The 27,623-nt window shown below is 43.4% G+C and overlaps 1 protein-coding gene across 4 annotated transcripts in view; it reads left to right on the top strand.

Annotated features, from left to right (window-relative positions):
• LOC144694053 (leucine-rich repeat-containing protein 31-like) overlaps positions 1 to 27,623 on the top strand; it is a 109,499-nt gene that overhangs the window by 70,244 nt on the left and 11,632 nt on the right. For all 4 annotated transcript variants that reach the window (XM_078564413.1, XM_078564415.1, XM_078564414.1 and 1 more), the window contains 3 exons: positions 9,530 to 9,697; positions 12,538 to 12,702; positions 13,407 to 13,574. In XM_078564413.1, the coding sequence (XP_078420539.1) occupies positions 9,530 to 9,697; positions 12,538 to 12,702; positions 13,407 to 13,574 (501 nt within the window). The remainder of the gene's footprint in view (positions 1 to 9,529; positions 9,698 to 12,537; positions 12,703 to 13,406; positions 13,575 to 27,623) is intronic.

Raw genomic sequence — 27,623 nt, 5'->3', positions numbered from 1 at the left:
GCAACAAATGCTGGCCCAGCCAGCGAAGCCCAAATCCTGTATATGAATTTTTTTTAAAAATTGCTCAGTACCACTTCCCTGGATATTGTAATTTTCTTGAGCTCCTCCCTCCCTTCCATTTCTTGATTTACAGCTCTTTCTGGGATGTTACTTGTATCGTCTATTGTGAAGATCGCTGCAAAATACCTGTTGAATTCGTTTGCCGTTGCCTTATTTTCCATTAATAATTCCCCAGACACTTTCTATAGTACCAATACTCCCGTTGTTAATCCTTTTCTGATTTAAATATCTATAGAAAGGCTTACTGTCCATTTTTATATTTCCACCCAGCTTTCTCTCGCACTCTTAATTTTTCCTTCCTTATTAACCTTGAATTCATTCTTTTTTTAAAATATTCTGTACAATCTTCTGACCTGCCACCCATCTTTGTGCAATTATGTGCTTTTTCTTTAAGTTTGTTACCTTCTTGAACTTTTAGTTAACCACAGATGGTGTTTGACACCTGTTTTGACAGGGAAGGGGTCTGTGGTGGAGCCATTGCATCGTACTATTTTTGCTTATCACCATGTAGGAGATGGATGATATTAGTGAAGTTAACTGGGCATCCATGTGGCTGTAACACCTTCCACAGGGGGGGTTTGATTCATCGAGTCAAAGGCTTTTGTGAGATTGAAGAAAATTGTGGGTAAAGGGATTTTCTGCTTTCTGCACTTTTCCGGAACTTGGCGGTGCTGTGAACATCACGCCAGGTGTTCTCTGGAGGATCAGAAGCACGCTGGAACTCTGGAAGGACCTCCCCTGCGATTGTCGAGAGGCGATTTAAATAGTAACCTAGCTTCTTTCATTTATTCTTTCATGGGATATGGATATCACTGCAAAGGCCAGTATTTGATGCCCATCCCTAATTGCCCTTTGAGGGTAGTTAAGAGTCACCCACATTGCTGTGGGTCTGAAGTCACATGTAGACCAGACCAGGTAAGGACGGCAGATTTCCTTCCTTAAGGGATATTAGTGAACCAGGTGGGTTTTTACAATTGGTGATTGTTTCATGGCCACTATTTCTAAGACTAGCTTTCATTCCAGATTTTTTTTTATTAAGCGGCTGGGACTTTGCCAACAGTTGAGAGGAATGCTAACCCCCTTGTTGCTACAATTCAACTTGTCTCCCTTCCTGAAGTTTGTGATCACTATAGCACCTGTAAGGTTACTTGGAATTTTATCATTCACCATATTGGGCATATCTGAGAGATCAGTGTCTTCTCCAGCTTTCAGTATTCCACTTGGGATATTGTCAGGACCAGAGCTTTTCCATCTGGGTAACAGCAGTTATTACCATGAGCATTGGATCATTTTCTAGCTCACTTCTGATTTGAATCTTGTGGGAGGTTCTCCAGCTGTTGCATAGCCACTGGAGATCAGATTGAATATTTCATCAAGGTGCCCTTTCCAGCAGGTGTGCACTGTCCATGTCTCTATGGAGAGTCATCACTTATTTATATGGAAATTAACTTTCCAATTACACTCACATTCTGTTAGTTTGTTAATGTCTTCTCATATTTTCTCACAATCCTTCTCGGTATTTAGCTATACCCTTGGAAAGACCCAGCAGAATGTAAACCTGAATACTCAGTCATGGAGATTGTGAGGACTATCCAGGGAATTTCTATCCCTGAAGCAATTGTATTTCCCTCTCACTTAGTAATGAGGCTGAGATCACGGCTTTTGCAGCATTGAAGATCGCAGGCATGGACGGAGACATTGACCAATGAGGCACTGCCTAGAGTTAGAGGGAAAAGTTTTGGATTAAGTAACCGTTCTGAATCTGAGGGTTACAGAACAAAACAATAGTAAAAACTCAGCTGGATCCTCAGAAGGCAGAGTGCAGCCCTTTCCCAGCTCAGCCCACAAGTGGTCCCAGACCGTCCCTCAGCTCAGCGCCGTCCCTTTGACCGCGCAATGCTCCCTCGGCGCCGTCCCTCTGACCGCACAGTGTTTCCTCGGCGCCGTCCCTCAGGCCGTGCAGCACCCCCTCGGCGCCGTCCCTTTGACCGCGCGACGCTCCCTCGGCGCCGTCCCTCTGACCGCACGGTGCTTCCTCGGCGCGTCCCTCTGACCGTGCGGCGCCCCCTCGGCGCCGTCCCTCCGACCGCGCGGCGCTGTCCCTCCGACCGCGCGGCGCCGTCCCTCCGACCGCGCGGCGCCGTCCCTCCGACCGCGCGGCGCCGTCCCTCCGACCGCGCGGCGCCCCCTCGGCGCCGTCCCTCTGACCGCGCGGCGCCGTCCCTCTGACCGCGTGGCGCCCCCTCGGCGCAGCATTGGGAATGTAAAGCTGCAGTATGTGCTCAAATGTTTGGAGTGAGACTTGAATCCAAGATCTTCTGACTCAGAAGTGAGAGGGTTACCAATTGAACCTGGTGGATGCTTTCTGTGCAAGCAAATCTTTTTTAAAAAAAAAATTAGTTGGAGAATAACCAACAGGAACGAGTTTTATTTAAAGGTAATCCACTGTCAGAGTACGGAGCTCCAAAACATTGTACTCCCTCGCTTATTGGGAGATTCTTTAACTTAATGCTTATGTAAAACCATGAATCATGCTGATATTTGATGATTGCACATTTATAGTTTTATTGGCTCCTCCATACCTTCGCTGCCTGGAACCTAAACCCTGGATTTGTCTCCCTAAAACACTTCATGTTTCCATCTGTCTATCTTCAGACACTCATTAAAACTTCCCTTTGTCCAAATGTTTGGTCACATATCCTCACACCTGTATGTGGCTTGGTGTTAATTTTTGATAACTTAGCTGTGTAGTACCTTGGGACATTTTTTACCGCATTAGAGGCTTTTTTATTCTTTCATGGGATGTGAGCAGCACTGGCAAGGTCACCATTTGTTGCTATCTAAGTGCAGGTTGCTGCATTGAGTTAAAGTGCAATCCCATTGTATTGATTGCTGTTGTGTTTCAAGTTTAAGGACAGTTGTGCCTCATCTGTGTCTTTTCAGTCAGAGTCTTTATTGAACTGCCAGTTAACTGCCAGTCTCCAGAGAGACGTCCTGATGGCAAAGTCACATGATTACAGAAAGCCAGATGTGACATTAGACTGATTGCATTTCAAAACCCAAACATCCCCCTTTTCATACCGAATAAAATATACACACCCCCATTTCCTAACAAACAGAAGACATAATTCTAAGCACGATCATGTTGTAACTGTGTTACCCAGGTTACCCACTGTACACCCACGTTTGAACTCCTGTTTGTTCTACCAGCCAGTCTCAGCACCTAATTGCACATACAGTCTTTAAATCGTGCTGGTCTCTTAATGGTGCACATGTGTGTTGTCTTTGGGTGTTCGTCTAGATGATGTTCCTTGTCCAGAGACAGTCATTCCCATGGCCCTTGTTGCCTTGGTGACTGTTGTTGTTCCATTGTGGTTGTTGGAGACTACATGAAAATATAATAATTTTCATAATGTTATTGGGATTTATTGTAAAGTAGGAATACTGGAGTCTGGATAGTTGTGTGTGCATGTGTGATGAAGCTATTAATGTATATAATATTGGAAAATATTTTTCTTTTAAAATAGAGGTTTAGTCTGTGGGTGTGTCTTAATTGGATTAACGACAGGTGGTCTGAAGGCTTTGATGCATCAAAAGAGAAGCTAGGTTTGAAATGCTAAATAAGTAAACATGGCTGAAGTTTTAGAATGTGAGGTATGAAGGAAAATTTTCATTTTTAGATAAATCAGAGTAGTTTGAATTTCAAAGGAGAGGGTGAAATGTTACACTTAGCCAGAAAAGGCCAAATGGTGTGTTCATTTTTTTCCCAAAGCTTACTGATAAAATTGGTACTATGAAAGATTTTTATTATTAGAAAGGTAAAGTCCAAAGACATATTGAAACAATGAAACTTGCATTCAAAGTGGAAAATATGTACAAAGGAGAGAAGGCTACATGTAAGAAGGCATTCTAAGATCTAATAAGTGTGAAAAGCCTCCAGCCTCTATGTATCGAACTGAAGCAAAGAAAATTCACTGTGAAGAAGCCTGTCCAGGGTATCGTGTGCTTTGCCTGGGTCTGTTAAAATCTATTTTGTTTGTACTGTTGCCTTAACGGAAGTGTAACTGGGAGTCAGTTTAATTAGGGGAGCAAGGAGTTATCATAGTAGTAATTTGTAGACTGTGTAGAATATGTGTTTAAAATTATTTATTTTATTGATAAATGTTTAATTTAGTTTTGTAAAAAAAATTCTAAGACTCGGTGGACTTATTACTACTGAATTCATGGCACGCATCTCAATATAAAAATACAAATTGCAAAATGGTTGTGGCAGTTGTTTTAAGTTTCCCTTTGGGATTTGGGCAGCTTAGCATTTACCATCTGCTGTGCCATAACAGAGACACTTGGACCCCAGGGATCGATGGTAGTTCTGAACTCCATACAGCTGGTCAGATCCCTTCTCCCTGACCAGCCATTTTCAGTAAAGGAACAGCTTTGAACTGCAAAGGGGCATCTTCACTACTTGATCGTATATGCCTGTGGTTTCACCGGTGTATTTGATCGTTCACATCCACCACATACGATTGAGGTTACAATTTTCTACACGTGCTCCAAGTTTAGACGTGGGCTGACTCCTGTTGAGGGCATTGAGGATTTGTACCCTGACTGGCTCCTCATGTTTTTCCATGGCTACATTTGATTCTTCCAGGAGTCTTTCAGGAGTGCAACTTATTTGTGTGCCTTTTCTGCCTGCTGTCTTGCCTGGCATACATCTGGTTGAGTTCTTTCAACTCCTGCTTTGAGTTGCCAGCTGTGGAATTGTGGGACATTCTTTCCTCCTGGTACCTTTGTGTTTTCCCTGAAATTTATTTGTTCAGATCTCTCACAGCTTGGTTCATTGAAGACTTCAGTTTATCATGCGTTTGCAATGGTTTATACTCCGCTGGAATTTTGCCCTTCAAATCTTCCAGCTCAGTTCTGATGTGAACATTTTCCTGTACAACTGTTTCATTTACCTTCTACTTGTGCATTTCCTTACACTGATGTGGTCAGCAACCATTTTATGGTTTACTTTAATATTGTCTCCTTCTCTCTGGGATCTTTTGTTGCCCTTTCTCTGTTGGCACATTTAGGGTTACCAGCCCACGCTTTAAACTTGCTTTACCTGGGATGAGTGGCTGTTGCATACCATCTATGATCAAGAACTCTAGATGCTCCTTCTTGCCATTGCGTTGGGCTGTCAGACTAATTTGTCCTCTCGGTATGAGCATTGTCCCATCATATTGCCTCAACCTCACTTTCGAGGGTTTCATTATTGGATCGTCATGTGTGTCACCTTCACACAGATCTGTGAAGTTCATTATGTTGCATGACACACCTGTGTCTATTTGACATTTCTTGTTTGCCTATTACTTTCCCTCTGTGGTCACCATTCGTCGCCTATAGACTTGACTGAACCAACCTGTTGTATCATGTATAGTTCTTCATCGAACTCGTCTGCTGATATCTCTCCAGTGGCCGTCTGGATAAGCATGTTTTGCGTCTTTAGAGCCAAGAATTTGTGTGCAAAATGATTCTGCTTCTTGCAGTTAAAACTCTGCGTTCCCCATGCTGGGCAATTCTTCTTTCCCTGTGCATGTTGTCCTCCGCAGTATTTGCATCCTGCCCTTTGTCTGCGATTGCTCCGCTCTTTCAGCTTGGACTGTCTCTCAGTAGAATGTATCTCCGGGTCTGCTCTGCCATATGTGCTTCAGCTGACACTCGCACGCCTAGGACCAATCTACCCTTAATCAGATCATCTTTTAACTGTCTGGATTCACATGATTCTGCTAACTGCATTACTGCTGTCATGTACTGTTCAATAGTCTTGTTTTCACCCTGAGATCTAGTGTTGAAGACCGTGTTCATATGTAACATTCGCCCGGGGTTCAAAGTGTTCATTCAAGGCTTTTAAAATATCTGCTCTCTTTTCTTTGTTTGGCCGTTAGATTTAGGGTGATGTATGATTTGTAGCGAGCGGTCTCTCCCCAGCAGTGTTAGGAAGGCGGTTCAGGCTTGTTAATTAAGCCTGTTGCAATCCCATTGTTTTGCCATTGGAGGTCGAAAAACTGGGAATTTTGTCACGTATCTTCTTTCATTTGTACCGGAGAAGGGAGTGGAAAATTTACTGCAACCTGTTACTCACTTGGTGTTTTACTTGTAGCCTTCGGTTTGCTTCCTTTTTCTTGTCCTTTCCAGCATCTTTGTGCCTCTTCAGTGCTGTATCCTTAACTCCTTTTATTTCCATCTTCTTTGCAGATTTGAACATTTCTGTGTGCCTTTTTGACCTGTGGCTTCTCTGCAGCATTTTCAGGGTTTCAAAATTCTATTTTAAATCCACTTCCGACATCATGTTTCGAGTTTTAAGGACCTGCTTCATCATTGTCTTCTCAGAGTCTTCGTTGAACTGCCAGTTAGGATGTCTGCCTCCAGAGAGACATCCTCCATGGCATAGTCACATGACTACAGAAAGCCAAGTGTGATATCAAACTGATTACGTTTCAAAACTCAAGCAGCTGTGATCAGTTAGGACATAAGAAATAGGAGTAGGCCATTCAGCCCCTTGAGCCTGCTCTGCCATTCGATAAGATCATGGCTGATCTGTTTCTGGACTTAACTCCATTTTCCTCCCTGTCCACCCTAACCCTTGACTCCCTCATTGATCAAAAACCTGTCGAACTGACCCAGTCTCCACTGCCCACTGAGGAAAAGAATTCTAAACACTAATGACCCCCTGGAGAAGAAATTCCTCCTCATGTCCATTTTTAATTGTTTTTACTCATAGAGAGTCCCAAGGATAACTTGGTGAATTTAATCAGCGAGCATTACTGTTGCAAGCTTGCCCAAGACTGCAATCACTGAGCATAGTTGCTCCTGAAACTTATGTCTAAAATGGGCATCATGCCACCCCCCCACCCCAAAAACCCAGCAGGATATCAGGACACAAGCTGTGCAACTTCTAAACAGCTGCATGAAGTGATGGAGCTTATAGGCCTCACTAGTCCTGTGATCAGCAACACTGGTTGGTGATTGGCTGCTCTGATCACATGGGTTTAGAGGGACAGTGGCAGCGTGGTCACCAAATTAGATAAAGAACAGGCAGTAAAGGTGACTGGTGGCAGAACATGTTGCAAAGGTTTTTTAAAAGGCATTAGGGTCCTTGGCTTTAGAAATAGAGGCATTGAATACAATAGCAAGGAGGTTATGCTAAATCTTGGAAACAGGAGTTAGGTGTGAGCGGGAGTGTTGCTTCTAATTCTGGGCACTGTACTTTGAGAAGGATATCAAGGCTTTGGTAAGGGTTCTGAGAAGATTTACCAAAATGATAGAAGGGATAAAAGACTTTAGTTACATAAATCACAGAATTGTTAAGATGTAGAAGGAGGCCATTCGGCCCATCGTGTCTGCACCGGCTCTCTGAGCATTTTAACTTAGTGCCCATCTCCTGCCTTTTCCCTGTAACACAGCACATTGTTTCCATTAAACTAATCATCCAATGCCCTCTTAAATGCCTCAAGTGAACCTGCCTCCCCCACACTTCCAGTCAGTGCATTCCAAACCCTAACTACTCTCTGTGTGAAAAAGTTTTTTCTCACCTCACATTTGGTTCTTTTCCAAAACACTTTAAATCTGTGCCCTCTGGTTCTCGATCCGTTTACGAGCGGGAACAGTTTCTCCCTATCTACTCTGTCCAGACCCCTCATGATTTTGAAAACTTCTATCAAGTCTCCTCTCAGCCTTCTCCTCTCCAAGGAAAACAGTCCCAACTTCTCCAGTCTTTTCTCATAACTGAAGTGTCTCATCCCTGGAACCATTCTTGTAAGCCTCTTCTGCACTCTTTCCAATGCATCCACATCCTTCCTATAGTGTGGCGCCCAGAACTGTACACAATACTCCAGCTGAGGTCTAACTAGTGTCTTATATAAGTTCATCATAACCTCCCTGTTCTTGTACTCTACGCCCATATTAATGAAGCCTAGAATACTGTATGCTTTAGAAACAGCTCTCTCTATCTGTCCTGCCACCTTTAATGACTTATATACATATACGCCCAGGTCTCTCTGCTCCTGCACACCCTTTAGAATAGTATCCTTTATTTTATACTGTTTCCCCATGTTCTTTGTACCAAAGTGCATCACCTCACACTTCTCCACATTGAACTTCATCTGCCACCTATCTGCCCACTCCACCAATGTGTCAATGTCTTTTTGAAGTTCTACAGTGTCCTCCTCACAGTTTACAATTCTCTCAAGTTTTGTGTTGTCTGCAAACTTTGAAATTTTCCCCTGCACTCCAAGATCTAGATCATCTAATATATATCTGGAAGAGCAATACTGACCCCTGGGGATCTCCACCACAAACCTTCTTCCAGCCTGAAAAATACCCATCAACCATTACTCTCTGTTTCCTATACCTCAGCCAATTTTGTGTCCACGTTGCTACTGTTCTTTTATTCCATGACCTATAACTTTCCCCAGAAGTCTGTTGTGTGGAACAGTATTGAATGCCTTTTGGAAATCCATGTACACCACATCAACAGCCTTGCCCTCATCACCCATCTTTGTTACCTCCTCAAAAAACTGCAAGTTAGTTAGACATGATTTTCCTTTAACAAATTTATGCCGACTCTTCTGAATCAATCCACATTTTTCCAAGTGACTGTTAATTCTATCCCGAATAATTGTTTCTAGAAGTTTCCCCCACCACCAAAGTTAAACTGACTGGTCTGTAGTTGCAGGGCAGATCTTTACAACCTTTTTTGAATAAAGACCTGAGGGAAAATGGGGTAGTTCTCTTAGGAGCAGAGAAGGTTAAAGGGAGATTTGAACGAGATATTCAAAATCATAAAGTGTTTATAAAGAGTAAATAAACTGTTTCTTGTGGGAGAATGTTTGGAAGGACACAGATGTAAGGTGATTGGTAAAATAACCAGAAGCGAGTTGTAATGCTTTTGAATTCACTGCCTGAAAAGATTGTAGAAACGAATTCAATAATAACCTTCAAAACGGAATTAAATAAATACTTGACTGGGGAAAAATACAGTACTTTAGGAAGTAGCTGTTTCAAAGAACTGGCACAGGCAGAATGGTCTGAATAGCCTCATCATCCTATGATTTTGTTTTCACTGGCAGCTGGATTGATGACTCCAGTGATCTCTAGACTCTTATTAATCTGGAGCAGAATTGATCTATTTTAAAGTTCTATACGGATAGAAGAGCAATATTCCACTGAAAATAAACTCAAGGTTTTGTTTCTACTTTGAGCAATGATGGGCACATTCTGAGCCTATCTCTGTACTGAAGATAAGCTCATATTCCACTGAGAGATCGAGTAATCCTGTGCAGAGAGACAACAGAGTGTACTATTGGGGCCTTCAGTTCCAAAGTTCATCCCCCATTGTCGGTTGGTTAAATTGGTGAATACGGATATTAAGAATTGCACAATCGTTTGTTCCTTGTGTAATAGCTTGTTTTTCCTTTCTCTCCTGAAGGAAAGGCTTTGACTGCAACAACAAGATTGGAAGTTCTGGATCTCTCCATGAATAAAGATGTGGGGAGTGGTCTGGGAATCTTATTTCAGGAGCTGAAGCATGTACCTCATCTGCAAGTGTTAAAGTTGCACCTATGTGGATTGACAAGGGACAATATATATGATTTAGGTAATTACTCAAATGTGGCAATGAGGCAATATCAACCTTTTGCTCTTGTATTTTACCTGTCCTTACCTTCTCTTACCTCCTGTCTCTCCCACCTGAAGGAAGGTATGAGGGACAAGTTGGCTATGGTGGATTGGGAAAGTACACTAAAAGATTTGACGGTAGACAGACAGTAGTTAGTATTTAAATAAACACCACACAGTCTACAACAGATATACATTCCTCTAAGGCACAAACACCCAAAGGGAACAGTAAATCAATGTGGTGAACAAAAGAAGTTAAAGATTGCTTTAGATCAAACGAAGTGACTTATAAGGATGCCAGAAAAAGTGGTAAACCTGAGAATTGGGAGCAATTCAGAACCCAGCAAAGGAGGACCAGGAACAGAAACAATAAATGCTGGAAAAACTCAGCAGGTCTGACAGCATCTGTGGAGAGAAATACAGAGTTAACATTTCGAGTCCGTATGACTCTTGTTCAGAGCTCTGAAGTCTTGGTTATAGCTATGATATACTCCCCTGTGCCTATCTGTGCCCTCAGCTCGTCTGTCTTATTCCTCAGGCTCCTTGTGTTAAAATATATTCCATTTAGCCTTGCTAAACTCACTTCTTTCTTATCTGGCCCATGTTTCCTCTGCCTTCCAGACTCACTTATTAATATTTTAACTTCTAATTCCATCTCAGCTTCTCTCCCCTCTGAACTACTTTTCAGGATTCCATCCCCCTGCCAATTTATTTTAAATCCACCCCAACGGCATTAACAAACCTCCCCGTGAGGATGTTGGTCCCGTTCCTGTTCAGATGTAACCCGTCCAACTTGTACTGACCCCACCTCCCCCAGAAACAGTCCCAATGGCCCAGGAATCTAAAGCCCTCCCTCCTGCACCATCTCTCCAGCCACACATTCATCTGCTCTATCCTTCTGTTCCTACACTCACTACTGTGTGGCACTGGGGGTAATCTGGAGATTACTACCTTTGAAGTCCTGCTTTTCAATTTCCTACCTAAACCGTGACACCCGGGAGGCAACGTACCATCTTGGAGTCACATCTACAGCCGCAGAAGTGCCTGTCTACTCCACTCACAAACGAATCCCCTACCACTGTTGCCCTTCCACACCTCTTCCTCCCCCCGAGCAGCTGGACCACCCACAGTGCCATTGCCTTGGCTCTGATTGGCCTCCACAGAGGAGCCGCCACTCTCACCGTTTTCCAAGGCTGAAAAATGGTTTGCGAGTGGGATGCACTCGGGGGATTCCCTCGCTACCTGCCTGGTCCCCTTCTTCTGTCTGGCAGTCACTCATTGGCTCTCTGCCTGCACTTCCTTAAGCTGTGAGGTAACCATGTCCTGAAACGTGCTATCCACGACCCTCTCAGCCTCATGAATGCACCGTAATGCCCCCAGCTGCCGCTCAAGCTCCAAAACCCAGAGCTCGAGTTACTCGAGTCCTCCCGCACACACATGGCCATCCAGAACACCAGGAACCCACATAGCGCAGGATGTGCAAATCATGGGACTGAGCTCCCCAGACATATCTTAACTAAATAGAATATGGACCCTTGCTTTTATTTTACCCTTACTCCAAATTGAATCTTGCCAATTTCACCTCTGTCCCAAAGTCTCACTGTTTGACCTTGGCCCAACCATCTTCAGCTTCACCAATGACCTTCCCTCCATCATAAGGTCAGATGTGGGGATGTTCACTGATGATTGCACAATGTTCAGCACCATTCACGACTCCTCAGATACTGAAGCAGTCCATGTCCAAATGCAGCAAGACCTGGACAATATCCAGGCTTGGACTGACAAGTGGCAAGTAACATTCATGCCGCACAAGTGCCAGGCAATGACTGCCTCCAACAATAAATAATCCAACCATCACCCCGTGATACTCCATGGCATTACCCATTGCTGAATCCTTCACTATCAACACCCTGGGGGTTACCATTGACCAAAAACTGAACTGGACTAGCCATATAAATACTGTGGCTACAAGAGCAGGTCAGAGGCTGGGAATCCTGTGATGAGTAACTCACCTCCTGACTCCCCAAAGACTGTCCACCATCTCCAAAGCACAAGTCAGGAGTGTGATGGAATATTCCCCACTTGCCTGGATGAGTGCAGCTCCAACAACACTCAAGGAGCTTGGCACCATCCAGGGCAAAGCAGCCAGCTTGATTGTCACCACATCCACAACCATTCACTCCCTCCATCACCATGCATAGTGGCAGCAGCAGTGTGTACCATCTACAAGATGCACTGCGAGAACTCACCAAGGCTCCTTAGCACCTTCCAAACCCATGACCACTACCATCTAGAAGGACAAGGGCAGCAGATACATGGGAACAGCACCGCCTGTAAGTTCCCTTCCAAGCCACTCACCACCCTGACTTGGAAATATATCACCGTTCCTTCACTGTTGCTGGGTCAAAATCCTGGAACCCCCTCCCTAATAGCACTGTGGGTGTATCTACACCACATGGACTGCAGCGGTTCAAGAAGGCAGCTCACCACCAACTTCTCAAGGGCAACCAGGGATGGGCAATAAATGTTGGCCCAGCCAACGAAGCCCACATCCCATGAATGAAGAAAAAAAAATTAGTTATTTGAATCTCAAAAGAACATAAAGAGACACTTAAGGGCACTGGTGGTGGGTTGTAGATTTAGAAGCTATACATTTGTAATGTTTCACTTTGTGAATAAATCTAACACTGAGAAAAGATTGACTTCTCATTGATGAAGGAGGAGACCAGAAGTTTAACAACAGGCTCTTAGCCAATTGACCTAACCAGTCCCAGGGTCTCCTGAATCAATTTAAAAATAAGTTTCTTTCGACATCTGCAGGTGATGCTCTGGAACATATACCTGGTGTGAAGAAGATGGTTTTCTCCTGTAATGACATTGGCGGTGGCCTCAAGGAGACTGCAGTCCATTTATTGAACTTGAAACAGCTCCAAGTGTTTGATGTCCATCGGTGTTCAATGACTGAAGATGATGTTTCTGCCCTGAGTGAGTAAAGTTCTAGTCAACCATTCCATTACTATTCTTAACCCTTGAGAAACTCGACACATCTTTCCCAAGAGCAAAGCCTTCAGAGTGAATATTAGGAGGAGTGAAAATTTGTGTTCTTCAAGAAAGATCGGGGCAGAAAATGGAACATTTTCCAACTTTTTATTTCGATGTCTGTATTGGTGTCCCTTGGGTGGGGTGTCGTAAGAGAAAGAAGGAAACTCCCTATATCTGTTCTAATCGCAGAAGAAAGTCCTGACTGTATTTTAGCATGCCATTTCTTTTCATTCTCCCCTTGTTTTCCCTCTGGGTGAGATGGCCTGTGCTCACAAGGAACTGGATTCAGATGAAATCTGTGTACATCACCTTGTAGCCATTAGGCAGGAATAGTTGCCCCAGTGTCTGGCCCCTAATGGAATGAACAATTGGGTACAGTGACTATGTTATGAATTGCTCATAATTCCATATGTGTTTAATCCAAGGTAAATGAAATATGCTAAAATTCTGACCAATCCAGTGAAGATTTGGTAAGGTGCAGTCGAATGATCTAAACAGGGAAACCATGATACAGGGCTCAATTTTGCTGTTATTTGAAGTGGGGGAAAATCTTGTATCTGTTGATGACTTAAGGGATTGAACCTTCGTTCTTAACCAGACAAAGAAGCAGGTGCCATTTAAGTGAACTTGTTGTTTTTTGCTTGCAGCCCAGATAATCCCCCTGCTGTCCAATCTACAAGTACTGAATTTATCCTTGAATAAGAATTTAGCAAATTCTGTGAGCCACCTGATTGCTCGACTCCGCTTCTTACCAAGATTAAAAAGTCTTTTTGCCAACAATTGTAACTTAACCAAGGAATCCATTGTGGAATTAGGTGAGAAAATTGCCACCTTGATTCAAGAAGTATCTGATCATCTTTCTTTCCTTTTAAACTTTGGTGCTATTATTCAGGTGATAAAGCAAAATAATTTCCCTTTGATGATGGGAAATTGTTCAGTTATCATGGAAATATGCAGCAGTGAGAAGTTCTGTGCTCATGAGAAGGTTTGGATGAGCTGAAGTTTATGGAAGGGTGGAAGATGGGAGGTTGACCAGGATTCTGTTGGAATAGGCAAGTCGAGAGGTAAGCAAGGCATGGATGAGGGTTTTAGCAGCAGTTGAGCTGAAGGGTGGAAATGGGTCCCAATGTTAGAGGTAGAATTAGGTGGCCCTTTGTGATAGAGCAGACATGAAGGTTGGAAACTCATCTGTAATCTCAAGGATGCTAAGATTGCAAATAATCTGGCTCATTCTCAGTCAGTTGCCAGGGAAAGAGATGGAGTTGGTAACTAGGGAACAGTGTTTGTGGTGGGGACTAAAGCCATTGTCTTCGATAGATCTTATATTTAATACAAAGAAATTTCTGCTCATCCAATGCTGGATGTCAAACGAGCAGTGTGACAAATGAGAGAAGTGGTGATGAGGTAAAGATGGGTGTCATTGGTATAGAATAGTGTTGCTGAGAGGCAGCATATAGGTGAGAAAGAGGAGGGGCCACATAAAATGGGGAATTAAATCATTGCTAGTGACTCTCTGATTATGACTGAATAAACATGAGTAGCACCAGAGGAGGGCTGTATACAAGTTTAACATAATTTCTGTGCTTTCCAATTCTATCCCTCTGTAAATGCACTCCAATGCTTTGTTTGCTGTTATGCAGTACATTATCAAAGGCCTTTTGGAAATACAGCTATGTCATGTCTACTGCATTACTTTTGTACATTTTTTCTGTTACTTCAAAGAACTTAACAAGGTTACTCAACTGCCCTTTGGAACCTGTGTTGACTATTCTTCACTATTTTCAGTTTCTAGATGATTTTCTATTCTGTCTTTGAATAAAGATTTCATTATCTTTCGTATTGCTGACGTTAAGCTAATTAGTCTATAGCTCTCTGGAATTGCTGCATCTTCCATTTGTATATATGGAAATCACATTAACTATCTAACAGTGTTCTGGCAGTATTGTAACAGCGTACAGTAATCTGTCCTCCAGTGAATTATTTGGATTTCAGAGGTGCTGCCCAGGGGAGTGACAGTGGCTCCATGGCTTTCTTTGGATGACAGCATTCATGATCCTACCAGTGCCACCAGTGCCCTTGCTGTTTCCTGTTAGCCAGCCCAGACTTCTGCCGTTCATGGCAAGGTGGTGAAGGCTGAAGCCAGACCTTCTAGACCCAGAGTTGCTCAAGGTCATCCTAAAAGCTTACCTGCAGTCTCTTCCATTGATCGTCAGCAGTCTTCCACCAGCCATGCCACAGCCACTGGGGTAGCACTGTATAGGAGCACTAAAACAGGCAAAGACACAGGAAAGGAAGACCCTATGACAAGGATGCAGCATCTGTAGTTAGCTAAGAAAACCTCCCTGAAATACTTATAAATCAAGAAGTGAAAGGGAGGCTGAAACTTTAAAAAAAACAATTTAATCATGAGGAAAAGTGTACTAAGAAAACTATTAGAGTTAAAGGATGATAGGTCCTGAGACTTGATGGCCTGCATCCAGCATTTTAGGGGAGATGGTGGCTTAGTGGTAGTGTCACTGGGCTGGTAACCCAGAGACCCCTGCTAATGCTCTGGGGCATTGATTCTGGGGCATGTCAGATGGTGGAATTTAATTTCAATTCATTAAAAAAAATCTGGAATGTAAAGCTAGTCCCAGTGCTAGTGACCATGAAACTATCATTGATTGTAGTAAAAACCCATCTGGTTCACTAATGTCCTTTAGGAAAGGAAAACTGCCATTCTTACCAGGTCTGGCCTAAAAAATGATGGGAGGTGTCACCGACAGTGCTATCAAGAGGCACTTACTGAGCAATAACCTGCTCACTGACACCTAGTTTGGGCCCCACCAGGGGCCACTCAACTCCTGACCTCATTACAGCCTTAGTTCAAACATGGACAAAAGAGCTGAACACCTGAGGTGAGGTGGGAGTGACTGCCTCTGACATCAAGGCAGCATTTGACTGAATATGGCATCTATTGGCCATAGCAAAACTGGACTGGGGGTAAAACTGTCCACTAGTTGGAGTCCATACCTAGCACAAAGGTTCTGATTGTTGGAGGTCAATCATCTCAATCCCAGGACATCACTGTAGGAGTTCCTCAGAGTAGTGTCCTAAACCCAACTATCTTCAGCTGCTCCATCAATGACCTTCCCTCCATCATAAGGTCAGAAGTAGGAATGTTCACTGTGCAATGTTCAGCACTATTTGCGACTCTTCCGTCTGTGCCCATATGCAGCTAGATCTGGACAACATTCAGACTTGGGAAAATAAATGGCAACAACCATGCCACACAAGTGCCAGGCAATGACCATCTCCAACTAGGGAGTATCAGACCATCTCACCATGTCATTCAATGGCATTAACATTGCTGAACACCCTGCGATCAACATCCCGAGGGTTACCATTGTAGCTCCAACAGCACTTAAGCTCAACCCCCATCCAGGACAATGCAGCCCATTGGATCCCATCCACCACCTTCAACATTCACTCCCTCCATCACCGACGCACAGTAGCAGCAGTGTGTACCATCTACAAGATGCTCTGCAGGAAGCCACCAAGGCCCCTTCAACAGCACCTTCCAAAGCCACGACCTGTACCACATAGGACAAGGGCAGCAGATAATGAGAACACCACCATTTGCAAGTTGCCCTCCAAGCCACACACAATCCTGGCTTGGAAATATATCCCCATTCCTTCACTGTCACTGGGTCAAATCCTGGAACTCCCTTCCTAACAGCACTGTGGGTGTACCTACACCACATGGACTGCAGTGGTTCAAGAAGGCAGCTCACCACTACCTTCTCAAGGGCAGCTAGTGACAGGCACTAAAAATGTTGGCCTGGCCAGCAGCACCCGTCCCATGAAAGACTAAATAAAAGTGACTCCAGACCCGCAGCAATGTCGTTGTCTCTTAACTGCACTTTGAAATGTTGTGACAAGCCACTCTGTCCAAGGGCAATTAGGGATGGGCATCAAATCCTGGCCTTGTCAGCGAGGCCCATATTCCATCAAAGAAAAAAAACTCCTAGGGTTTTGAAAGAAGTGGCTGCTGATATAGGAGATGCATGGGTTGTAATTCAAAATAATGAATGTAATTCCTCTATTCAAGAAAAGAGGGGACAGAAGGCAGGAAACTAAAGGACAGCTAGTCTAACATCTGCAACAGGGACAACGCTAGAATCTGAAGGAGGTTTTAGCAGGGCACTTAGAAAATCTTCATGTGATCAGGCAGAGTCAACATGGTTTTGTGAAAGGAAAATCGTGTTTAACTAATTTTATGAGTTATTTGAGGATAAAGCGGAAACTGTAGATGTGGTGTACTTGATTTCCCGAAGACATTTGACAAGGTGTTACATCAAAGGCTACTACAGAAAATATGAGCTCATGATGTAGGTGGTAATTAGCATGGATAGAGGATTGGTCAGCTAACTAGGAGTAGAGAGTAGGGGTAAATGCATCATTTTGGTTTGGCAAAATGTGACTAGTGGAGGTGCCAGAAGGATCAGTACTAGGGGTTTCAACTATTTTCAATTTATGTCAATGACTTTAATGAAGAGACCAAATGCACATTGCTAAATTTACTGATGACTCAAAGATAGGTAGAAAAGTAAGTTGTGAAGAGGGCATTGAGTTTGCAAAGGGATTTAGATAGGTTAAGTGAGTGGACAAAAATTTGGCAGATTGGCAGAGTGGGCGAAATAAGCATCCAGAGGCAGTAACTAACATCCAGAAGAGCGGGCAAAAGGAGTACCTGGAGGCAGTCAGCGGCACTTAGATCTACCTTTTTCAGCCTCCAGCATTTGGTTTCAACTTCGGTACAGGGGAAGATGCTGATTGGTGAGTAACCAGTAAGTTATTCTACTTGTAATAAATATTCTTTAAAAGTTTAAGGTATGGCAGGGCAGCTTGGCCAAGTGGAATGTGGGAAGTCAGACACACCATGTGTCCTGGACAAACGCGCCTTCAGGAAGTGTCACCAGCTGCAGAAACTTGAGCTCCGGGTTTCGGAACCTGTGTGGTGACTGGAGTCACTGTGGTGCATCCACAAGGCAGAGAACTACATGGATAGCATGTATATGGAGATAGTCAGTATGCAGGCAGAGAGGGAATGGGTGACCACCAGGCAGGTAGAGCAGGAGTCCCCTGAATTGATCTTGCTCCATTTTGGATGCGGGGGAGGGTGATGGTTCCTCAAAGGAGTGCAGCCAAAGCCAAATCTGGTGGCACCACGGGTGACTCTGCTGCACAAGAGGGGAGAAAAGAGTGGAAGAGCAATAGTGATAGTGAATTTGCTTCTTAGGGGAATAAACAGGTGTTTTTTTTAAATTATTATCCGTTCATGGGATGTGGGTATCACTGGCTAGGCCAGCATTTATTGCCCACCCCCAATTGTCCTTGTTCAGAGGGCATTTAAGAGTCAACCACATTTCTGTGGGTCTGTAGTTACATGTAGGCCAGACCAGGTAAGGACGGCAGATTTCCTTCCTTAAAGGACATTAGTGAACCAGATGGGTTCTTATGACAATCGGCAATGGTTTCACGGTCTTCATTAGACTTTTAATTCCAGATTTATATTTATATCTGCCGTGGTGGGATTTGAACCCAGGTCGCCAAAGCATTACCCTGGGTGTCCGGCTTACCAGTCTAGTGACGATACCACTAAGCCACCGCCTCCCTGTCTGCAGCCATGGACATGACTCCAGGATGGTATGTTGTCTCCCTGGTGCCAGGGTCAAGGATGTCACAGAGCAGCTGCAGGACCTTCTAGCGGAGGGCAAGCAGCCAGAATTCGTCGTCCACATTGGGACCAACAACATAGGTAGGAAGAGGGATGATGACCTGGAAGCAGGTTTAAGGAACGAGGAAAGCAATTAAAAATCAGGACCTTGAGTGGTAATCTCAGGATTATTCCCAGTGCCATTTGTTGTGATTATAGGAATAGGAGGATAGAGTGATCGAGCACGTGGTTGGAGAATTGGTGTAGGAGGGAGGCATCAAATTTCTGAGGCACTGGGACCAGTTCTGGGGCAGATGGGACCTGTACAAGATTGATGGGCTGCATCTTCGCAGGATCAGAACTAACATCCTCGTAGGAAGATTTGCTAGTGCTGTTGGGGAGGGTTTAAACTAGATTGGCAGTGGGGTGGGAACCTGAGACCCAGTTTAGATTAAAGGGAAGCAAAACTGAAACAGGAAGTAGTAAAGTAATCGAAATTAGAAGGCAGACAAAGCAAAGGCAGGCACCGAATAGGATCAGAATGTGGAATAATGTTAAAAAGGCAAAGATAAGGGGCATTCTATCTGAATTCATGCAGCATTTGCGACAGGGTAGATGATTTGAAGGCATAAATAGAGGTGAATGGCTATGATTTAATTGCCATTAAGGAGACATGGATACCGGGTGACCGTTATAATCCCAGCTAAGGTTACCCCTGGACAAGCCTGATCCCAGACTGGAACCTAGCTTGATAGATCCTAACTTTTATTTGTTTATTTAGATACGTGGAGAGTGGCTACTGTGCAGAGTCACAGGAGTCAGCTGATGAACTTTTAACAGAAGAATAAAACATTTATTCAACAAGAAAGGATGAACAATGTTACAATACTACTTCACCCATAACTAAACCTTTATAGACATATACAGATTTGTAAGGATAACACAAGTTACAAAAACTATCTTATACTCTAATGTTCACAGTAAGTACCCAGCCCATGTAAACCTATGGTACCCTGTGGTCAGACACACCACACTCTGACCTCAAGTGACAGATGCCACCTCAAACAGATGCTATGGATCTCTCCTCAACTCCCCCCAGACGCTTGTCACACTGTGAGCCAACCAGCCTCACTGAATTCCGTCCTTCACACGAGGGTTTCCAATCTCCACTCTCCAAGACCTCACCTTGGAATCTTCTCCTAAATTGACGCTTTCTCTCAGACACCTTCCCCAATGGTCCGCCTCCAGGGTTTCGAACTCTCCTTCTGATGTTCCTCTCCCTGGGTCACCACATACATTCAAGCTGTCTTCCACGCACTCTTTACACCAACTCAGCTGTCGCAGTACACCACTGCTTCACATACCCATAGCAAAGTTACAGACTTTGTTGTCTCTTTGAACCTTCTTGCCTCTTGCAAGCTGTTCTCACTTTTTAAACCTGAAACTTGGAGCCTTTCTCTCTGCCCCTTACTCTTAACTTCACTTAACAGGATCTTTTCCCAGGTTCCTGTCCTCCCTTTGTCTAGAAGGTCTTCTTTGAACTTTGCCCCCTTCCATTCCCTTGGATTTTTGGGGTTTTTCTTTAGCTTGGAACTTCTACCTGTTCCTTTTGCTCCAGTCTGTTCTGACAGCAACTCCAACAGCTTCCAAATCAAACTGCTGTCTGCCTTCTTCTGTGCGTCTGCCTGCAGGAGGAACCTGTCTATCTGGCTCCCTATTGCTAGGCAACAGCACTATTCTTTCTACTCTTGTATGTTTACTTTTACTTAATAGAAGTCATAAACTCATTAGAAATGCAAGCGACCTTTTAAGCTCCATTTGACCTTTCTTAACGCACAGACACAGAAATACAAATCAAACTTAACCTTTAAACCTAAAACTCGTTTCTAGCACCCACAAATACAGGTATAACTTACTTAAATTATCTATTTCCTAACAGTAACCAAGACTGGAGATTGAATATTCAAGGATATTTGTCATTTCAGAAGGATAGGCAAAGAAGGTGGGGTAGCATTGTTAATAAGGGATGAGATCGGAACATTAGTGAGAGGACCTTAGATTGAAGGATCAAGATGTAGATTCAGTTTTGGTAGAGTTAAGAAACAGCGAGGGACACCAAACATTGGTGGGAGTTGTTAACAGGCTGCCAAACTGTAGTGCTAATGTTGGACACTGTGTAAATCAGGAAATTAGAGTTGTATGTAACAGGGGTAATACAGTAACAATGGCCTCAGTTTACATGTTGCCTGGGTAAACCTAATTAACACTAGTGGTGTGGAGTTTTGATCTCCTTATCTAAGGAAGGATATACTTACCATAGTGTGAGTGCAATGGAGACTCACCAGACTAATCCCTGCGATAGCGGGATTGTCCTAACAGGAGGGATTGAGGAAACTGGGCCTGTATTCTTTAGAGTTTCGAAGAATGACGAACAATGATCTCATTGAAACTTACAACATTCTTACAGGTTAAGTGTAGGAAGGATGTTTCCCCTGGCTGGGAAGCCTAGAACCAGGGGCCACAGTCTCAGGCTAAGGGGCAGGCCATTTAAGACTGAGATGAGGAATTTCTTCACCCAGAGGGCAGTGAATCTTTGGAATTCTCTACCCCAGAGGGCTGTGGAAGCTCAATCATTGAGCACGTTCAAGACAGAATTCAATAGATTTCTGGAGACTAATGACATTAAGGGATATGGGTATAGCTGGCAAAAATGGCATTGAGGTAGATGATCAGCCATGACCTAATTGAATGGCAGAGCAGGTTCGACGGGCTGAATGGCCTACCCCTGTTCCTATGAAAGAATTAAAGGAAAAAAAACTCCCCAAGTTTCTGTCCAGCCCCCAAGGTGATGTCCTTTACCCTGGTATCAGGCAGGCAACACAACCATTAGGACTTGCACTGCTCTCTGCAGCCAACAGCGCCTACCCCCTAACTACACTGGCCCCTCCTCCAACAACATTACACTTTACTCTCCCTCACTTGAGTGGCTCAGTGCACCATGGTGCCATGGTCAGTGTCCTCATCCTCCCTACAGCCTCTGCTCTCCTCCAAACAGGCTGAAAGAACCTCAAACCTGTTGCACATGTACAAAGACTGAGGTTACTCCATTGTTATCTTCTGGGTTCCCATACTTACTTCACTCTTTGTCACACCCACTTGTCCATATGGAGTTCATCAGGAGTCGGTGTGGGGCCCTGGCTCTTCTGGAGATTTATTAATGACCTAGACCTTGGTGTACAGGGCACAATTTCAAAATTTGTGAATGATACGAAATTTGGAATTATTGTGTAGGATAGTGTAGAATTCTAAAGGACATAGACATATTGGTGGAATGTGCTGACAAGTGGTAAATGAAATTCGATGCAAATATGAAGTGATTCATATTGTTAAGAAGAACATAGAGAGACAACATAAAATAAAGGAAACAATTCTAAAGGCCACACAGGAGCAGAGGGACCTCGGTATATGTGCATAAGCCATTGAAGGTGGCAGGACAGGTTGAGAGATTAATAAAAGCATAGAGCATCCTGGGCTTCATTAATAAGAACATAGAGTACAAAAGCAAGGAAGTTATGTTAAACTTGTATAAAACACTGCTATGGCCTCAAATGGAGTACTACATCCAGTTCTGGGTGCCACACTTAGGAAGGATCTGAAGGCATTAGAGAATGGCCCCAGGAATGAGGAACTTCATTACATAGAGGAGAGAAGTTTGGACTTACTTCCTTGGAGAAGAGAAGGCTGAGAGGAGATTTGATAGAAATATTCAAAATTATGAGGGGTCAGGACAGAGTAGATAGGGAGAAACTGTTTCCATTGGTGGAAAGATCGAAAACCAGAGGACACAGATTTAAAGTAATTTTCAAAAGAAGCAAAGCAACACGAGGAGAAACTATTTCATGCAGCAAGTGGTTAGGATCTGGAATACAGTGCCTGAGAGTGCAATGGAAGCAGATTCAAACAAGACATTTCGGAGGGAATTGGATTATTATCTGTAAAGAGAGAATTCCTGGGGCTATGAAGGGAAGGCAGGGAATGGCACTGGATGAATCCCTGTTCCCAGGGATGGGCCAAATGGCTTCAGTGATGTAATGCAGTAATCTCTGGATTATTTCTAGTTCCACATGCTAGTGCACATAGAAATAGGAGAATTGAGCAATTGAACATGTGGCTGGAGAACTGGTGTAGGAGGGAGGGCATCAGATTTCTGATGTGTTGGGACCAGTTCTAGGGCAGATGGGACCTGTACAAGATGGATGGGCTGCATTTTAGCAGGACTGGGACTAACATCCTCACAGGGAGATGCCCTAGGATGGAACATTTAAGTTATGAAGAGAGGTTGGATAGACTTGGGTTGTTTTTGTTGGAGCAGAGAAGACTGAGGGGCAACCTGATCGAGGTGTATGAGATTATGAGGGGCATGGACAGAGTGGATAGGGAGCAGCTGTTCCCCTTAGTTGAAGGGTCAGTCACAAGGGGACATAAGTTCAAGGTGAGGGGCAGGAGGTTTAGGGGGGATGTGAGGAAAAACTTTTTTACCCAGAGGGTGGTGACGGTCTGGAATGCGCTGCCTGGGAGGGTGGTGGAGGCGGGTTGCTTCACATCCTTTAAAAAGTACCTGGATGAGCACTTGGCACGTCATAACATTCAAGGATATGGGCTAAGTGCCGGTAAATGGGATTAGGTAAGTAGGTCAGCTGTTTCTCACATGTCGGTGCAGACTCGATGGGCCGAATGGCCTCTTCTGTACTGAGAGATTCTGTGATTCTAGTGCTGTTGGAGCGGGTTTAAGTGAGATTGGCAGGGGGGATGGGAACCTGAGAGGGAGCTCAGATTCCAGAGAAGCAAAACTGGTAAAAGGAAATGGAAGAGTAGAAAGCAAAAATGGAAGACAGACGAAGCAAAGGCAGCCATCAAATAGGATCAGAATGGAGGATAAGGTTAAAAAAGCAGAATTGAAGACTCTCTATCTGAATGCACATAACATTCATAAAATAGTTGATAATTTGAATGCACAAATTGAGGTAAATGGGTATGATTTAATTGCTATTCTGGACCAAGATTGGGAACTGAATAACGACAGATATTTGGCATTTAGGAGGATGGGCAAAGAGAAAAAGGAGGTGAGGTAGCACTCTTAAGAGACAGGATCAGGACATTAGTAAGCAAGGATTATAGATCTAAGGATCAAGATGTAGAATCAGTTTGGATGGAGCTAAGAAACAGCAAGGAGCAACAAATGTTGGAGGGAGTTGTTTCTAGGCCACCAAGCTGTAGTGGTAATGTTGGGCACGGTATAACTCAGGAAATTAGAGATGCATGTAACCTGGGCAATACAGTAATAACGGGCGACTTCAACTTACATATCGACTGGGTAAACCGAATCAGCACTAATGCTGTGAAAAATGAATTCCTGGAGTGTGTACGAGATGGGTTTCTGGAGCAGAACATTAAAGAGCAGCGATCGGGCTTTTTTAGATATAGTGTTGAGTAATGACAAAGGGCTAATTAATAACCTTGCTGTAAAAGAGCCTTTGGGAAATAGTGACCATAATTTGATAGAATTTCACATTAAGTTTGAATGTCATATAGTTCATCCTGAAACTAGGGTCTTAAATCTGAAGGAAGGAAGTTATGAAGGTCTGAGGGGCAAGTTAGCTATGGTGGATTGGGAAAATACATTAAAATGTTTGATGGTAGACAGGCATTGGCTATAGTATTTAAAGAAATACTACATGGTCTACAACAGATATACATTCCTCTAAGGCATAAACACCCAGTGGAAAAGATAAATCAACCGTGGTTAACAAAAGATATTAAAGATTGCATTAGATCGAAGGAAATGGCTTATAAGGATGTCAGAAAAAGTGGTAAACCTGAGAATTGGGAGTAATTTAGAATCCAGCAAAGGACCAAGAAACTGATTAAGAAAGGGAAAATAGAATATGAATGCAAACTAGCGAGGAACAGAAAGGCGGACTGTAAAAGCTTCTTTGGGTATGTGAAAAGGAAACGATTAGCTAGGACAAATGTGGGTCCATTACAGGAGGGACAGGAGAATTTACAGTGGAGAACAGGGCAATGGCGGAGAAAGTAAACCATTACTTTGTGTCTGTTTTCACAGAATTTTAATGGCACAGAAGGAGGCCACTCAGTCCATCGTGTCTGCATTAGTCTCCAAATGAGCATTGGACCTAGTGCCTTATCTTTTCTCCATACCCATGCACATTATTTCTATACAAATAATCATCTAATGCCCTCTTAAATGCCTCGATTGAACCTGCCTCCACCACACTTTCAGGCAGTGTATTCCAGTCTTGAACCACTTGCTGTATGAAAAAGTTTTTTCTCAGATCACAATTGCTTCTTTTGCAAATCACTTTAAATAGAAACTAAGAGTAGGCCTTTTGGCCCTTCGAGTCTGCTCTTCCATTCAATATGAACATGGCTGACTCTCTATCTCAACACCATATTCCTGCTTTCTCTCCATACCCCTTGATGCCCTTAATATCCAAAAAACTATTAATTTCTTTCTTGAATATGCTCAGTGATCTGGCTTCCACAGCCTTCTGTGGTAGAGAATTCCACAGGTTGACCACCCTCTGAGTAAAGAAATGTTTCCTTAACAAAAACAAAAATACCTGGAAAAACTCAGCAGGTCTGACAGCATCTGCGGAGAGGAGCACAGTTAACGTTTCGAGTCCATATGACTCTTCAACAGAACTAAGGCAAAATAGAAAAGAGGTGAAATATAAGCTGGTTTAAGGGGGGGTGGGGGGTGGGACAGGTAGAGCTGGATAGAGGGCCAGTGATAGGTGGAGATAACCAAAAGATGTCACAGACAAAAGGACAAAGAGGTGTTGAAACTGGTGATATTATCTAAGGAATGTGATAATAAAGGTACAGATAGCCCTAGTGGGGATGGGGTGGGGGGAAGGGATCGAAATAGGCTAAAAGGCAGAGATAAAACAATGGATGGAAATACATTTAAAAATAATGGAAATAGGTGGGAAAAGAAAAACCTATATAAATTATTGGAAAAAAGGGGGATCGGAAAGGGGGTGGGGATGGAGGAGAGAGTTCATGATCTAAAATTGTTGAACACAATATTCAGTCCGGAAGGCTGTAAAGTGCCTAGTCGGAAGATGAGGTGCTGTTCCTCCAGTTTGCGTTGAGCTTCACTGGAACATTGCAGCAGGCCAAGGACGGACATGTGGGCATGAGAGCAGTGTGGAGTGTTGAAATGGCAAGCGACAGGGAGGACTGGGTCATGCTTGCGATGTATTTGCCCACACACGCAACTTGTCTAAATCGCCCTGAAGCCTCCTTGTGTCCTCCTCACAACCCTGCCCAGTTTTGTGTCGTCAGCAAATTTGGAAATATTGCATTTGATTTCCTCATCCAAGTTATTTATATATACTTTGAATAGCTGGGGCCCAAGTACTGATCCCTGCAATACACCACTAGTCACCGCCTGCCACCCGGAAAAACACCCATTTATTCCCACTCTCTGTTTCCGGTCTGTCAACCAATTCTCAATCCATGCCAGTATATTACCTCCAATCTCATGTGTTTTAATTTTGCCCACTAGCCTCTTATGTGGACCTTATCAAAAGCCTTCTTGAAATCCAAGTACACCACATCCACTGGTTCTCCCTCACCTATTTTACTAGTTACATCCTCAAAAAAAACTGCAGTAGATTAGTTAAGCATGATTTCCCTTTCATAAACCCATGCTGACTCTGCCTAATCCTGTTAATGCTTTCCAAGTGATCTGTTACCACGTCTTTTATAATAGACATTTTATAATAGTATTTTCCCCATATTGATGTTAGGCTAACTGGTCTGTAATTCTCTGTTTTTTCTCTCCCTCCTTTTTTAAATAGTGGGGTTACATTTTTCACCCTTCAATCTGTAGGAACTGCTCCAGAATCTATAGAATTTTGGAAGATGACCACCAATGCATCCAATATTTCCACGGCCACTTCCTTTAGTACTCTGGGATGTAGATTATCAAACCCTGGGGATTTTTCAGCCTTTAATCCCATTAATTTCTTGAGCACCATTTTTTTTTTACTAATACTGATTTTCTTCAATTCCTCCGTCTCACTAGACCCTTGGCTCCCTAACATTTCTGGGAAATTATTTGTGTCCTCTTTTGTGAAGACAGAACCAAAATATGTGTTCAATTCTTCTGCCATTTCTTTGTTCCCCATTATAATTTCCCCCGTTTCTGACTGTAAGGGATTTACATTTGTCTTCGCTAATCTTTTTCTCTTCACGTATTTATAGAAGCTTTTACATTCACTTTTTATGTTCCCTCCAAGTTTACTCTCAGACTCCGTTTTCCTCTTGACCAACCTTTTTGTCTACTTTTGCTGAATTCTAAACTGCTGCCAGTCCTCAGGCTTGTTGCTTTTTCTGGCAATGTCTCCTCTTTGGATCTAATACTATCTCTAATTTCTTTTGTAACCATGGTTGAGCCACCTTTCCTGTTTTATTTTTGTGCCAGACAGGAATGAATAATTGTTGTAATTCATGCATACGTTCCTTAAATATTAGCCATTGCCTATCCACCATCAAACCCTTAGTAAGGTTCCCCAATCCATCAATGCCAACTTTTGCCTCACACCCTCGTAGTTCTCTTTATTTAGATTCAGGGCCCTAGTTTCGGATTCAACTTCTTCACTCTCCATCTTAATGAACAATTCTATCATTTTATGGTTGCTCTTCCCCAAGGAAGATTGTTAATTAATCCTTTCTCATTGTACAATACCCAGTCTAGGATAGCCTGCTCTCTACTTGGTTCCTCTCTATTGGTCTAAAAACCATCTCTCACACACTCCAGGAAATCCTCCTCCACAGTATTATTGCTAGTTTGGTTTGTCCAATCAATATGTAGATTAAAGTCTCCCATGATTACAGTTGTACCCTTATTGCATGCGTCTCTAATTTCCTGCTTAATGCCTTCCCTTACATCTCCATTACTGTTTGGGGGCTCAGATGTTGAGGTAGATGATCAGCCAGGATCAAATTGAATAGCAGAGCAGGCTCGATGGGCTAAATGGCCTAATCCTATTCCTATGTTCCTATATTCTCAGCACTATTACGGACAAGGGAGAGAGGCAATCAGAACTCCTTTATTTTTCTTGCAGTCTGTCCATAA

This window comes from Cetorhinus maximus, chromosome 19 (genome assembly GCF_964194155.1).
Source record: "Cetorhinus maximus chromosome 19, sCetMax3.hap1.1, whole genome shotgun sequence".
Taxonomy (NCBI): domain Eukaryota; kingdom Metazoa; phylum Chordata; class Chondrichthyes; order Lamniformes; family Cetorhinidae; genus Cetorhinus; species Cetorhinus maximus.
Note: the sequence above shows the minus strand (reverse complement) of the source record. Positions and strands in the feature narration are given on the sequence as shown.